The 13,394-nt window shown below is 35.2% G+C and overlaps 3 protein-coding genes across 5 annotated transcripts; 2 read left to right on the top strand and 1 right to left on the bottom strand.

The window, feature by feature from the left end:
- Positions 1–112: 112 nt before the first annotated feature.
- Positions 113–2,432, top strand: LOC140891622 (chloroplast stem-loop binding protein of 41 kDa a, chloroplastic). Its single transcript, XM_073300209.1, has 6 exons — positions 113–636; positions 733–854; positions 974–1,076; positions 1,305–1,443; positions 1,698–1,975; positions 2,129–2,432. Exons 1-6 carry the CDS (start codon positions 244–246, stop codon positions 2,309–2,311), a joined length of 1,218 nt encoding a protein of 405 aa, XP_073156310.1. The 5' UTR covers positions 113–243; the 3' UTR covers positions 2,312–2,432.
- An 878-nt stretch (positions 2,433–3,310) lies between these two features.
- LOC140891286 (RAN GTPase-activating protein 1) lies at positions 3,311–5,913 on the bottom strand. Of its 2 annotated transcripts, none has more exons than XM_073299706.1 (2): positions 5,751–5,913; positions 3,311–5,337 (listed from the first exon to the last, which is right to left on the bottom strand). In XM_073299706.1, the coding sequence occupies exon 2, from the start codon at positions 5,318–5,320 to the stop codon at positions 3,719–3,721; it is 1,602 nt and encodes a 533-aa protein (XP_073155807.1). In that variant the 5' UTR covers positions 5,321–5,337; positions 5,751–5,913; the 3' UTR covers positions 3,311–3,718. The 2 variants fall into 2 exon arrangements, with proteins under 2 accessions (XP_073155807.1, XP_073155806.1); XM_073299705.1 differs by having other exon boundaries at positions 3,311–5,331.
- Positions 5,914–8,496: 2,583 nt separating this feature from the next.
- LOC140890881 (cyclin-P3-1) lies at positions 8,497–11,600 on the top strand. Of its 2 annotated transcripts, none has more exons than XM_073299019.1 (3): positions 8,497–8,741; positions 10,180–10,605; positions 11,044–11,600. In XM_073299019.1, the coding sequence occupies exons 2-3, from the start codon at positions 10,205–10,207 to the stop codon at positions 11,297–11,299; spliced, it is 657 nt and encodes a 218-aa protein (XP_073155120.1). In that variant the 5' UTR covers positions 8,497–8,741; positions 10,180–10,204; the 3' UTR covers positions 11,300–11,600. The 2 variants fall into 2 exon arrangements, with proteins under 2 accessions (XP_073155120.1, XP_073155119.1); XM_073299018.1 differs by having other exon boundaries at positions 8,497–8,748.
- The last annotated feature ends 1,794 nt before the right edge of the window (positions 11,601–13,394 follow it).

The following is a 13,394-nucleotide window of genomic DNA, read 5'->3' as shown; positions in this document are numbered from 1 at the left end:
TTCTTAAAAAAAAAAAAACTATAAAAACATTTTTTTAATTGAAAAATAAAAAGAGGGAACATGACATATCCATTCAAATTAACGACCACATATTTTCCACCCGGCAAGAACGGCACACAGTGACTACACATTTGTAAATCGAAGCATAAAAGGCAATCCACAAAAAACCAACAAATCAAAGAGCTATTATTCTCACAAGATCAATCGTATCAAGAAACCAATTACAAAGTGTGAAAGAATTCAATGGCCACTGCTGCTGCTCCTTCTTCTATATTCTCCAGTTCCATATTATCTCCTTCTTCATCGTCTACTTCCTCTATCTGCCACTTCTCACACTTGTCTCTCTCAGTTCCTTCATTCAACCCTCTTTCCTCTTCTATCTCCATTTCTCCATCTTTTCTAGCTCTCTCTGCAAAAACTTCCAAAAGGGCTTCTTCTTCAGCTATTTCCCATCCATCTACGGTCAAGGCAGAGAAGAAAAAAGTGCTCATCGTGAACACAAACAGCGGTGGCCACGCAGTCATTGGTTTCTACTTCGCAAAGGAACTTCTGGGCTCTGGCCACGATGTCACCATCTTCACCATCGGTGAGGAGGCGTCGGACAAGATGAAGAAGCCTCCTTTCAACAGATTTTCAGTTGAGAATTTGTCCAGTACATAAGCAGGATGAAAAAAAAATTGATCTTTGATGATTTCGTGATGGGATTTTCGTGTTTGGCTTCTGATTTTGCAGGAAATTGTGAGTGCTGGTGGGAAAACCGTGTGGGGTGAGCCGGTGGATATTGGCAAGGTATTGGAAGGTGCTGCATTTCATGTGGTGTTGGATAACAATGGCAAGGATTTGGAAGCTGTGAGGTTCGTGTCTTATTATGATCGTTTCATTCAAGCAATTAGCAATCAAGAAAACTTGAGACCAAAATATTATTTGTCCATGCAAAGTGCACATATCTTCTAATATCATTGTCTATTCATAGGCCTGTGGCAGATTGGGCAAAGAGTAGTGGCGCACAACAATTCTTGTTTATCAGCAGTGCTGGGATTTACAAGACGACGGATGAACCTCCTCATGTCGAAGGGGTATAATTTCTTAACTACATACTCACACTTGGATATAAATTTTACACAATGTAAATGCTACAATGAACTTTGTGTTTTCCTATAAAGTTGACCAAAACATGCATACACTTGATTTTCCAAAACCATTTTGAAAAGCTCATTTTCTCAAAAATAAATATCAGAAAACAAAACCAGATATATATATACACCCCTGGACTTGAACCAAAAACTGATCAGTTGCTACTGCAGGATGCTGTCAAAGCCAGTGCTGGCCATGTTGAAGTTGAGCAATACATCTCAGAGACCTTTGGTAACTGGGCGTCATTCCGCCCACAATACATGATTGGATCCGGTAACAACAAGGACTGTGAGGAATGGTTCTTTGACCGTAAGTGCAAAATCTTGAAAAGATACTAAAACATTTCATTTAAAATGTTTGCATCATCACACATGCTTCAATGAATAAGGTTGTTGATGTAGGATATTTATGCTAGAAAAAGAAAGAAACTACAAAGTTCTTGAACTATTTCAAATAGGGAAAAAACCAGAAAAATTCAGTTCCATGATTATTATGTGGTGTGCCTGGAGATGTTTCTGCTATTAATCCTAAGTGATGAGGTGCGGTTATCGATCTTTGTACAGGTATAGTTCGAGGAAGGCCGGTCCTGATTCCTGGATCCGGGATGCAATTGACCAACATTGCCCATGTCAGGGACTTGTCCTCGATGCTTACTTTGGCTGTCGAAAATCCAGAGGCCGCAAGTGGTAACATCTTCAATTCTGTTAGTGACCGTGCTGTGACACTTGATGGAATGGCTAAACTATGTGCTAAAGCTGCCGGGCTTCCTGTTGAAATCATCCATTATGATCCAAAAGCAGTCGGAATTGATGCAAAGAAGGCATTTCCTTTCCGTAACATGGTATGTCTAGATCTATTTTTTAATAGCTCAAGTTGCTGCAGAATGTGTGGCTTGCAGATAATAGTATAGAATATCCTCCTACTAATGTCCTGCAGCTCTTGCTAATAGACTGACCAAGCTAGTATTGATATTGATTATTATGTGCCCCTGCAGCATTTTTATTCCGAGCCACGAGCTGCAAAGGAGATCCTTGGATGGAGCGGAACAACAAACCTTACTGTGGACTTGAAGGAACGGTTCGATGAATATGTAAAGATTGGTAGAGACAAGAAACAAATTCAATTTGAGATAGATGACAAGATTCTAGCAGCATTGAAAGTACCTGTGGCTGCATGATTAGTGTTTTGTGGCCCGACAAGTGAAAAACTCAATTAAGAGAAATGGCAATTTTGTTGATGATCCCATTAAGGGTGCGAAAAAGTTGGAAGAACAGGATCAAGTTAAGCTACGTTTTTAATGCCTGATTTTGAAGCAGCTTCATTCGGTCCGAATCGAACCGAACCGAACTGAACCGTTTCGGTTAAAAACCGAATTTTTTTGGTTTTTCGGTTCCGTTTTCGGTTTAACCGAATTTACATTTATTTTATTTACTTTATATTTATTTATTAATAAAAACAAATAAAAAATTAATTAAAATATTAAAAAATAAAAAAAAATCGAAAAAAATAAAAAAAAAAAAAAATCGGTTTTCGGTTTGGTTAACCGATCGAAAAAAATCGAGCCGAACTGAACCGAAAACCGAAGCGTGAACACCCTGCATTTGGAAATAAAGCCATTACGAAAATAGGATAACTAGCTGTTTCAAGCTATCTGTTTACATCTGGTTTTCTTAAATCTTCTTTCTTTAAAATTTATCCAATTGAAAAGGCTAACTGCTTTTGGCTTTGTTTACATCTCATTTAATCATTTTCTTCGTATCATTTCCTTTAAAATGTTCTCAGTTGAAAAACTGCATTTTGTCCCATCAACTACATTGCTAAAATTCACAACAGTTTCCAGTTCTTTCTTACTTGCAAATTTTGATGGTGAAGCATACATGAACTGCAAAGCCTGCACAAAAAAAAAACGTCCAAAGGGCAAAACCTTATCCTCTAACATAATCAACATCCCTTCGGTAGGAAATCACAACAAAGTCATCACCATGCGATTAAACAAAAAAAATAAAAATATCACAATTGTGTTAATATCAAATGGGATGCCGGCATATCAGCTTTTATTTCTAGCAATTGAAATCATATTCATAATTTATTGTGTAGTTAACAACAAACAGATGGAAATATGTAAAATAGCAAAATCTGAAATATATTCATATGTACATCCAAGTTACATCAGAGACTACCAGTGCATAAAACATTCTTATAACACAGGCCAAAAACAATGAGTAAATCCTGGTTAGAATAGATGTCTCCAGAAACTCTATCAAGATTCAAGAGCAACATATCGGACTTGAGAATTATCCATACATACATGGACACTCATAAATTGCAGTTCTAGAATTGAAAAGGGAATTAAAAACAATTTTAAAGCAATTCACTTCCAAGATACAAAAGAAATTAGGAAACACACATGAATACAATTAGACCAAGTTTAGATCAAGTACAAGATCTTGCAACTACTTTTCCTCAATGTGAAATTTGTTCCTGGCTAAAACAAAATGGTACGATTGAACCCTACTCAGACAAAGAACAGAAAGTACAGAAGGCTGTGGGATAGTGAAACCGAGTAACAAGTATTGAACAATTATTATTCCTCCTGTTTAATTTCAAGACCCTTGAGCTTGAATTCCAGTTCATCGTTGTCACCACCTTGTTTGTCATCCTCATCATCATAATCTTCTCCTTCGGGATCATTGTCATCCAATGGACCAAGAACATTGGGAAAATACTTGAATAAATCTTTTACCTCATCAATCCCTTCATCAGAAATGTAGTTGCCATTGATGTTTAGCAATTTAAGTCTTGGTTTACTTACAACAGCTTGGGCTAAGCACCTCGCACCAGCCCTTCTTATCAAGTTGGTGCTCATGTCTATTTCATGCAATCGAGCGTGACCGACTTCCAGTGCCTTGGAAATTATGATAGCACCCTCGTCCTTTAGTTCATTATCAGCCAAGTTTAGTTTGACAAGTAACTGTTTTGAAGCTATACAGGCAGCAAGAGCAGGGGCAGCTTTTGCAGTGATTTCATTTCCAGCCATCTCAAGAACTTCCAGAGATGGAGCAGATTCCTTTAGGGCATTCGCAATGGCAGTAGACCCTTCATCCTCAAAATTCAAGTAGCTGAGGTAGATTTCAGATAGATTAGAAAATGCAAATAACGCCTTGCTCAAAGCCAATCCAGATTCAACACCAAACATATTATCCACCAAATCAAGCTTCTTTAAATGGGCACATGTTCCAAGTGCTTCTGCTAACGCGATTCCTCCTTCAGATCCTATCCTTGTAGAGGAACATCGAAAATCCTCTAAATGTGGAGAACTTTTCACCATTCTAGATATAGCAATCGCACCTTCATCTCCTGTCATGTTGTTATAAAAGTGAAGAACCCTGAGTTTCTCAGTCGATGGAATTAACTCGTGGACTGCTACTGCAGCCTCAGCTGAGATGCCATCATTCATCAGATACAGCTCCTCCAAATCACACTGAGACCTTAAAAGTGCCTCAAATGCTCTGATACCCTTCTCACCCAAAGCATTGTTCGACAAGTTAAGATATCGCAGCTTAGCTCCTTTCAGAGCAGAAGAAAATATAGTCATGACTTCTAGGGCTTCCTCCTCTTCTCTTCCAGCAATGAAATCCGATAGGTCTACCTCAGTTAATTTGTCCTTGAGGGATGACAATGTAGGTTCAGCAATATGCGCCGCATCCCGACCAAAACTTGTATTACTGAAACATATCTTCCTATACTTATTTCCAGGCTCAGTTAACCTTTCAAACAGTTTCTCGGCATCACTTGCATCAATAATCTTTCGTGGATCATTAGATATATCAAACACAGTTCCATCAGATTCTTTTATTTTGTCTAATATATCAGGTTCTCCACCAAGTTTCATAGTAGGGCCTCGTTTGATAACCTCAATCATGAGCCTGCTAGATTCCTTGGCATACAATTGCACGGCGGAACTTCCATCTCCATCAGTCTCCTTCTCGAAATGTTGGTTTGCTGCAGCAAAAGCGTCGGCTTCTATTTTCTTGGCATCCTCCTCCGCTTCTTTGTGACTCAAGAGACCATATTTTCGAGACCAGATGGAGGGAGTTACCAGGTTCATAGTCATCCTCTCAACAAGCATCAGTCGAGTATTTTGGCTCGGGGGCCATAACTTGACCGGCAGAACCCCAAATTCCATCTCAAAATAACCTGAAACTAAACACCGTAACATTAAAAACTACGACCGTCACGTTTATCCGCACATGGGGAAAAAAAGAAAAGAAAAGAAAAGAAAACATAACTGTATCCCAAAGTCCATCGATCAATAAAATACAATTCCCATTACAAAACAGAAGTTAACAAGTTAAGGCCGAACCGTTTTAAAGCTTGCCAAAATCAAGAACCACGTATAAAGCAATGGAATAAACACGATAAGATAGTGGTACAGCGAACATGACACTGCTATACACATTTAACAAGAGATCCATAAGTACAAGCTGCATTCACATCATTAAATTCCCCAAAAAACCAAAGCAGTGATGGAAACTTCAGGTCAACTGCAAGGGGAAAACGCGGCGAACGAGAAGCAGAGATCGGAAGCAAAATTGAGAGAAGCAAGAAAGAACAACCTGAAAATTTGCGCGCCGAAACAAGATTGCGAAATGGAGAGATTTCCTCAAATGCTGCTGCTTCTTCAAGTAATCCAAAGAGATCTTTGAAAGATCGGGAAAGAAAACTGTAATTTTAAACTGCAGAGCGCCGGAGGAAGAGAACAGTACAATTCCCGCTGCACATTGTTTGGAATGGATAATGCCTTGTCGATTTAAGATGGCCCAAGTTTGGGCCCATATATATGGTTTGTGCCCATATATTAACTGGGCTTTATAGCCCACTTGCAATATATATATATATGTTGATTAATTAATTAATGACAAAAATGTTTTATTTTATACCTGATAAACCCATATTTTATGTTTTAAGTTCGCATTCATGATCTACATGTATTTAACGAATTTGACAATTAAATTTTTCACGTGTTATAATTTTTATACCAAGATAAGCATCGAACACAATAAATTTATACAAAAGTGGTAAATGCAAAAATCTCGACTAAAAATCATTCATCGTCTCTCTCTTTATTTAACCCCAAATTTAATTTAAAAGAGACATTTTCGTCATTTTGTTAAATAAACTTTATTAGACGTAAAAATAAATAAACAGTTCCATAAACAAAAAATTCAGTGAAATTGGATATGAACATTAACAAGATTATTATTAAAATTGAAGTCAAACCCGATCGGGAACAAGTGTCTTGTCCTAAAGAATTACATTCTTGGCTAATAATAAACAATTGTTGTTTAAGTTATATATTATTTTCTTCTTTATTACTTTAATAATTCATATGTTGTTGGCCTCTCGATGAGCGATTGTTTTAATTTTTATAATTGTTGTACTTGTATGTATGGTACTTGGGGAAGGCCCTTTGTAGCTAGTAGGGGTTGAAAATTCAGAAATCATAAATAGAATTTGACCTCCAAACATATACGAATTTTATGTTTTTTTTTTTTTTTTGTTACTTTACCGAAATAAAGAAAGAGACTTTCCAAAAAACAATAACAAAGAAAGATCGGTCCTAAAATAATGATGATAATGATAATGAAACAAAGGAAGATCCCCACCATACCATTTACATGAAATTTTTCTTAGCACAAAAATTCCTATATGATCTTATATGACAATTTATAATATAGATTTTTTATCTGATTCGATCCATAAAAAATATTATTTTTTTTATCAAAAATTTTAATTTTGGCTCTAATTATTAACATAATCGATTCATCTTGAGATAATCTAACGTAATAACGTTCTCATATATATTATTCTCATATATTAATATTATTACACCGTCAAATGGTTGTCCGAATATGCACACTTCAAATAATGGGGAATCTAATCAACACCCACTTGATTGTCTCATTTCGTGGCCTCAATAATAATCAAATATTTGTGTATAACCCTCATGCGATGATCCTTTGAAGGAGCCCTTTTGCATGCAATAAATTATTTTCTCTCGAAAACACTAGGAATGTATATATTAATTTGATAAAATTGATAAACAAAACTAGTGATATTTTCAGTTTAATGTCAAGATTATAAGTCGTATCAACCTATATAGAAGAAACTTTAGTTGCTAGTTTTAACAAACACGTCTATTTTTATCATAATAATTACGACGACGATGTTTAGGAGAAGAACCATTGACGACCTAAACATAGCAAGGCCATTAGAACTATATAATAGTTGGGTAATACTAGACAAGTGCATTTCTTTAATCATAAATTACTAATAAATTCTGAAAATGTTTTCCCTCAAAAAATTATAATATCACCAACAAAAGAAAATTAAAGAAAACTAATATATATTAGTATTCTACAAGGCGGCGCCTATGACCGTCTAGGCAATGACGGATCCACGTTGAAGCTCACCCGGGCTTTAGCCTTTAGCCCGGGTAGTCCTGAATTTTTTTTAAAATTTTGTATATAAATTTTTTAAATAATTTTGGTTTAATTTGGTGTTAGCCCGGGTAGCTTAATTTAAAATATCAAAGAATACGAGAGCTTAAAATTTTAGCCCGGGTAGACTAAAAATTATGTGTCCGCCATTGCGTCTAGGCGGCACCTAGGCGCTAGGCAGTTGCCCAACGCCCCGATTTTTAGACAGTTAAAGCTTATAAGAGTTATTACATTAATTGACCATCTAGGTCCCTTAATCGCCGCTTAGACGCTTCAAAATCCGCCTAGATGGTCGTTTAGATTAAAATATATATAATTTTTTTATTTTTTATTTTACTTTTTTAAAAAATATTATTTGACATATTTGTCCATCAATTTGTAGCGGATGAATGCGAGAAATATGTCATGTATTTCAAGTTTGAATTCGATAAAGATGAATTTTATTGAAGATATATTAAGATAAACAAGAATAATTAGATATTTAGATTAAAAAAATACTACTTTGAAATGTAAATTCGATAAAAATGATTTATTGAAAAAATATTAAAATAAATCAAACTAAAATAATAAGATATTTAACCTAAAAAAAAACCTCCTAAGCCGTTCTAGACAGCATACCTAGCGTCCATCACTTTTTAGAATATTATATATATATATATATTGTGAAGAGTTTGATCAAATGAAAAAATATATATAATGTGAAGAAAATACATCCGGGACCCACGGTCACGCCGCACCGCAAGTGAATGAATTAATTGGACTACCGACACAATCACCGTAATTGTTTCCCTCTCATGTAGTTATTCCATTATTTTTTATTATTATATAATTATTCTATGAATTAGAGCTTCCATGTGAAGAGTTTTGTTACTTGAATAAAGCTGGATCCCTTCCACACAAATGTATACATGTATCCATATAATTAACTATCTATTTACGCAACTGTACGCATATTAATTACTTGTTCATTGAACGAATCTACCTTCCCGTGGATAAGTGGTGCAAAGCTCGATGCTTTTAGATGTAAATTATTCAACAACATTGAGATTCTGCGTCAGGAAAATTTTCTGATGTGGAATACTGAAGTCGTTTGAAGTTGCAGATCTTGTAAGAAGTTAGTGTGAGCTTATGCTGCATTTTCTTGAATCTTCTTGGGAATCTTTTGTTTTGCTGTTGATGGATTCTTTGGTTTGCTGAGTTATTTGAGTTGGGTTTTTTGATTTCATGGAGGAAAAGTGGATTTTTTTCTGATTTTTTTAGGTCTACTTGAATTGGGTAATTTTGTCTAAGGCTTTTATTAAAATTCTGGTTTTTGGAGGCTCTTTCCTGTCGTATGAAAGAGGATGGAGATAAGAAAAGATTGTGTTTTTGTTTGTTCTTCACTGGCTTTTTTTTTTTTTTTTTTTCCCGTTTAGTTTTACGTGTTTATTGATTCTCTAGGTTTCTTTGTAGGTTTAGAGAAAATGGGCAATTCTGCCTGAAGCTTTTAATAAATTTCTGTATTTTTGGAGACCCTTTCTTGTTTGGTAAAAGAGGACGGAGATGAGCAAAAAAATGTGTTTTTGTTTGTGCTTCATTGTTTCTTTCTTTAATTTTATGTTTTTAATGTTTCTGTGGCTTTGTTGGTTATTTGTATGGGAAAAGTTTCTTGGTGTGTACTGGATCTACTAATTTGTATCTATTTGTAGTTATGCAAGTCTCTTTCAAATTCTTCCTGTCAATGTGAACATTTGTGATCATTTGATTCAAGAAGATTTAGAGCTCGATTACACCTTTGGTGATCACTTGATTCAAGGAGCAACATTCTTGATTTAATGGACCTACGAAATTTTAGAAGTAGGAAGTGACTTGGTGTGTTTTGCAGCGCAGAACTTACATTTTTATGAAATGGTACAAGTCCGGCAAAGGCCATGGACGTCCCTCTATCTGAACTAGCTCTAGCCAATGTAGGTTCAGCTACTGATAGAACAATTAGCCACAAAATGGTAGTGATATTTTCCGGTGGAGCTTTTATCCTTCAAATGCAGGTTTAGATTGTGTTACCACTCGTGGTTTGCCCCAAACCATGTAGTCGTCTGCGATTATTCAATTTCCGGAGCTTAGTAAGCTGAAAACTGTCACATAGGGTTATCAATTCTCCATTTTGTCCATGATATGCATATAGCACACATCATTCTGGACCCTAGAATTGGATTTTTAACTTGGTTCATGAATTAATCCATCATAGAGCAGTGTGATGCAGGGCGTGATTTATCTTTTTCGACTTCTGGTTGCTTTCGATCGTGTGGAGTTTGACTTTTTTGTGAGTATTAATAAAGAATCTATCAATATGGTCATTCATTGAGTTGTATCTGCAACGGTAAAACGGTACAAACATTATATTCTTTCCTCTTAAGTTATCCCCTGGCAGATCTAAAATTGTATCCAACCCATGTCCCTTATTAAATTTTTTATTCGATTTGGTTATCAAATCAATCTGTGCAACCGTTCATTAATTTTGTAAATCTGATGCTGTCAGATGCTGATTGGTTTCTCTTTTCTTCAGCGCATACACGGACAAGTTCCAGGATATGGGAGCTTTGGCTCCTGAAACCGAGACTGTATTCTCAAATGATGATGCGATATTAGGGCTTAAGGACTCGATCAAGGACAATCGAGGAAATCCCCGAGTTTTATCACTTCTTTCAATGTTCTTGGAGAGATCCATCCATAAAAATGAAAGAATTCTTGAAACCAATCAGGTTAAAGATGTTATCACCATCTTTCATGGTCTAAGAGCCCCTTCACTTAGCATTCAACAATATATTGATCGGATTTTTAAGTACTCGAGCTGCAGTCCTTCCTGCTTTGTTATTGCTCATATATATGTGGATAGATATATTCAGCGGACGAATGCACGCTTAACCTCCCTCAACATCCACCGACTTTTAATAACCAGTGTTATGGTGGCTGCAAAATTTATGGATGACGCGTAAGTTACACAAAAGCAAATATTTTCACATGGCTTCGTTTTCTTCATGTTAAGATAAGAAATATCTTTGGATGCATCTTCTTGTTTATTTTTTATTTGTTTATATTTTTTTTAAAACTTTGTTACCATGAGAACCACAAAAACACTTACTGAGCTATCAACCCTATCTTTATGGTACAGCATTCGATATGGTACTTGAATTGCAATAAAGGTTAAAAGATTATATGCATCGTTACCGCCAATTATTGATTTTGATATTAAAGGCAACACTCTTTCCTATTATTTTATGTTATGAGTTATTATTTCATGCCATCATGATTGAATCTACAAGGTTGTGTTTGGATCAAGTGTTTTGGAGGGCTGCACTAAAACTATGTGTTCATATGTTTATTTCCTTTTTGTGAGCTTGTGATACGAAAGATTCTAATCAACTTTCAGATTCTTCAACAACGCGTACTATGCTCGTGTGGGAGGCGTGAGCACGACTGAAATGAACAAGTTAGAAAGAAGGTTCTTATTTTCTGTGGACTTCCGACTATATGTTAGTGTACAAACATTCGGCAAGTATTGTTCGGTTTTGAAAAAAGAAATAGCGGGAGTGGGAGTCATTGAACGCCCGATCCAAGCATGTGGGGTGAAAGATAGCTGGGGAAATAAAGACGACTCCTCTCGTTCTCAGTCGATTGCTAGATGAAGATCTGCTCGAGGTTGGACTATTTACAATTCAATCGATGACATGAAGAAAGCAACTGGAATGCGAAACTAGTTGTATACTGAGGGATCAAACATTGTGATCCCATGTAAGTGTCTTTATGGTGTCCGGTGTCCTCCATTCTTTGTTGTTGTGTGGGAAATAGATTGTTTGATAGGCCTTTGTATGGGTTATTTTGTTTAGATGATTTTGCTCCTCATATTAAAGTGTGCATTCTTTTTACCCTTCTTGTTAAATCGATTGTTTACTTTTGTATTTTTCGAAAGAAGTATTGAAACATGGTTGAGGAATTGGTAATGATACTATGATATTGCTTCATGGTGATTTAGGTAGTGTTTGCAACCTCTAAAAATAAGTGATTATGAAGATTCTTTCAACAAAAGAATCTCCATAATCACTTATTTTTAGAGGTTGCAAACACTACCTTAATGACATGATCGATATTTCTTTATCCAAAACAAATTCGAACAAAAAATACGTCATTTCTTCAAAACCCAAAATGGTAGTATAGTACCAAACATTATATGCATTTATTTGCTAAAAAATACATTAACCTTGAACACAGTTCACCAAACAATATTTTTTACTCGATCGGTTCTTGCTATGGCCGGCGACTCGTTAGGCACCGGGCATCGACTATTTTCGACTCGGTTCTTGCCAAGTCCGGGAATCCAGAGGAACTCGTCGGTTTACTTTTCGTGTTGTGTGACTCAAGTTTTATTATCATCCTAATCAAGCCGTATCCAATATTATTGGATTGCCTGATTTATGACAGCCCAAAAATATTAAACCATTTTTCAAAATATATATATATATATATATTAAACCAAATTTGAAATAAAGTGGTATGACTGAATAACCCTCACGTATCACGGACGAAATCCTCTGCTACACTTGGTGCTACAAACCGTGCTACACTTTGCTAAAAACAACCTCGTTTGTACAAATTATTAAAAATTAAATTCATTAAATAATATGGATGAACAAAATATAATTAATCATTGATAAAATTTTTGATTCACCTATTTTTTCAATTAAAAAAATCATCAATAAATTGTTTTACTCATTTATCGTGCTTGGGACACAATTTATTGCCTATTTTAATTGAAAAAATAGGTGAATCGAACATTTTATCAATGATTAATTATATTTTGTTCATCCATGTTGTTTAATGAATTTAATTTTTAATAATTTGTGCAAACGGGGTTGTTTTTAGCAAAGTATAGCACAGTTTGTAGCACCAAGTGTAACAGAAGGTTTCGTCCCCACGTATCACCTCTCTCATTTCTGGATCATACTTTAGGCCCAATCTATTTCACGGGCTTGTTTTACTAGAACAAGGTAGTGGGATCTCAATGGGTTGCCACAAATTTTTTCTTTTTTAGTTAGCAAATTATTTAATTTGCACACAAAAAGTAATTTTAAACTTTCATGCAATATGTTCAGTAACAAAAATAACAATACAAAAATAGCTACGATATAACTATATTAAATTCATCTTTCCATAATGTTTCGAAATTACTCTATTAGGTGAGGATCACTTGACCTAATAACAAGGACGATGATTGATCAATTATCAAGAGTTTGATTTTCTTTATTGTAGGATTTGTTATCTTCACAAAAAAAAAAAAAAAAAATGACCTCCAAGACACGAGATGTCGAGTTCAAATCCTACTCGCGTGGATGTTTAGTTATATATGATAAGAAAAACCATTACCCCATTGTATCGGAAAAAAATTATTATATTATCATATTGTGTTTTATGAAAAAGAACATTAAAATATCCGTCGTATGATATTAAATAATGACATTTTTTTTCCCGAAGATAATAATGAAAGATATTTGATCTAAAAAATAAAAACCAAAAATACGTTTAATGTAATATATAGTAAAATTGTAGGTCCAAATTAAAGAAGTGTCGGTGAAGCACGAAGTATATATCGTAGGCATAGCAAAACCCTACAACGGCCTTTGGAGTCGGCCACCGTAAATCTGCATTATTTGTAGCCCCTACCACCGCCCCTCCCACGGTGGCGCAACCATATTTTTCAGTACAATAATATATATGCTGAGGGCT

This window comes from Henckelia pumila, chromosome 3, assembly GCF_033568475.1.
Source record: "Henckelia pumila isolate YLH828 chromosome 3, ASM3356847v2, whole genome shotgun sequence".
NCBI lineage: Eukaryota > Viridiplantae > Streptophyta > Magnoliopsida > Lamiales > Gesneriaceae > Henckelia > Henckelia pumila.
This window is presented reverse-complemented; position numbering and strand designations above follow the sequence as displayed.

Bases quoted from the DNA above. Each gene is read 5' to 3' on its own strand.
- LOC140891622 (XM_073300209.1), top strand. From the start codon at position 244: ATGGCCACTGCTGCTGCTCCTTCTTCTATATTCTCCAGTTCCATATTA. The intron at 637-732 runs GTTGAGAATTTG...CTGATTTTGCAG, and splicing joins CTCCTTTCAACAGATTTTCA to GAAATTGTGAGTGCTGGTGG. The intron at 1,444-1,697 runs GTAAGTGCAAAA...ATCTTTGTACAG, and splicing joins TGAGGAATGGTTCTTTGACC to GTATAGTTCGAGGAAGGCCG.
- LOC140891286 (XM_073299706.1), bottom strand. From the start codon at position 5,320: ATGGAATTTGGGGTTCTGCCGGTCAAGTTATGGCCCCCGAGCCAAAAT.
- LOC140890881 (XM_073299019.1), top strand. From the start codon at position 10,205: ATGGGAGCTTTGGCTCCTGAAACCGAGACTGTATTCTCAAATGATGAT. The intron at 10,606-11,043 runs GTAAGTTACACA...ATCAACTTTCAG, and splicing joins GCAAAATTTATGGATGACGC to ATTCTTCAACAACGCGTACT.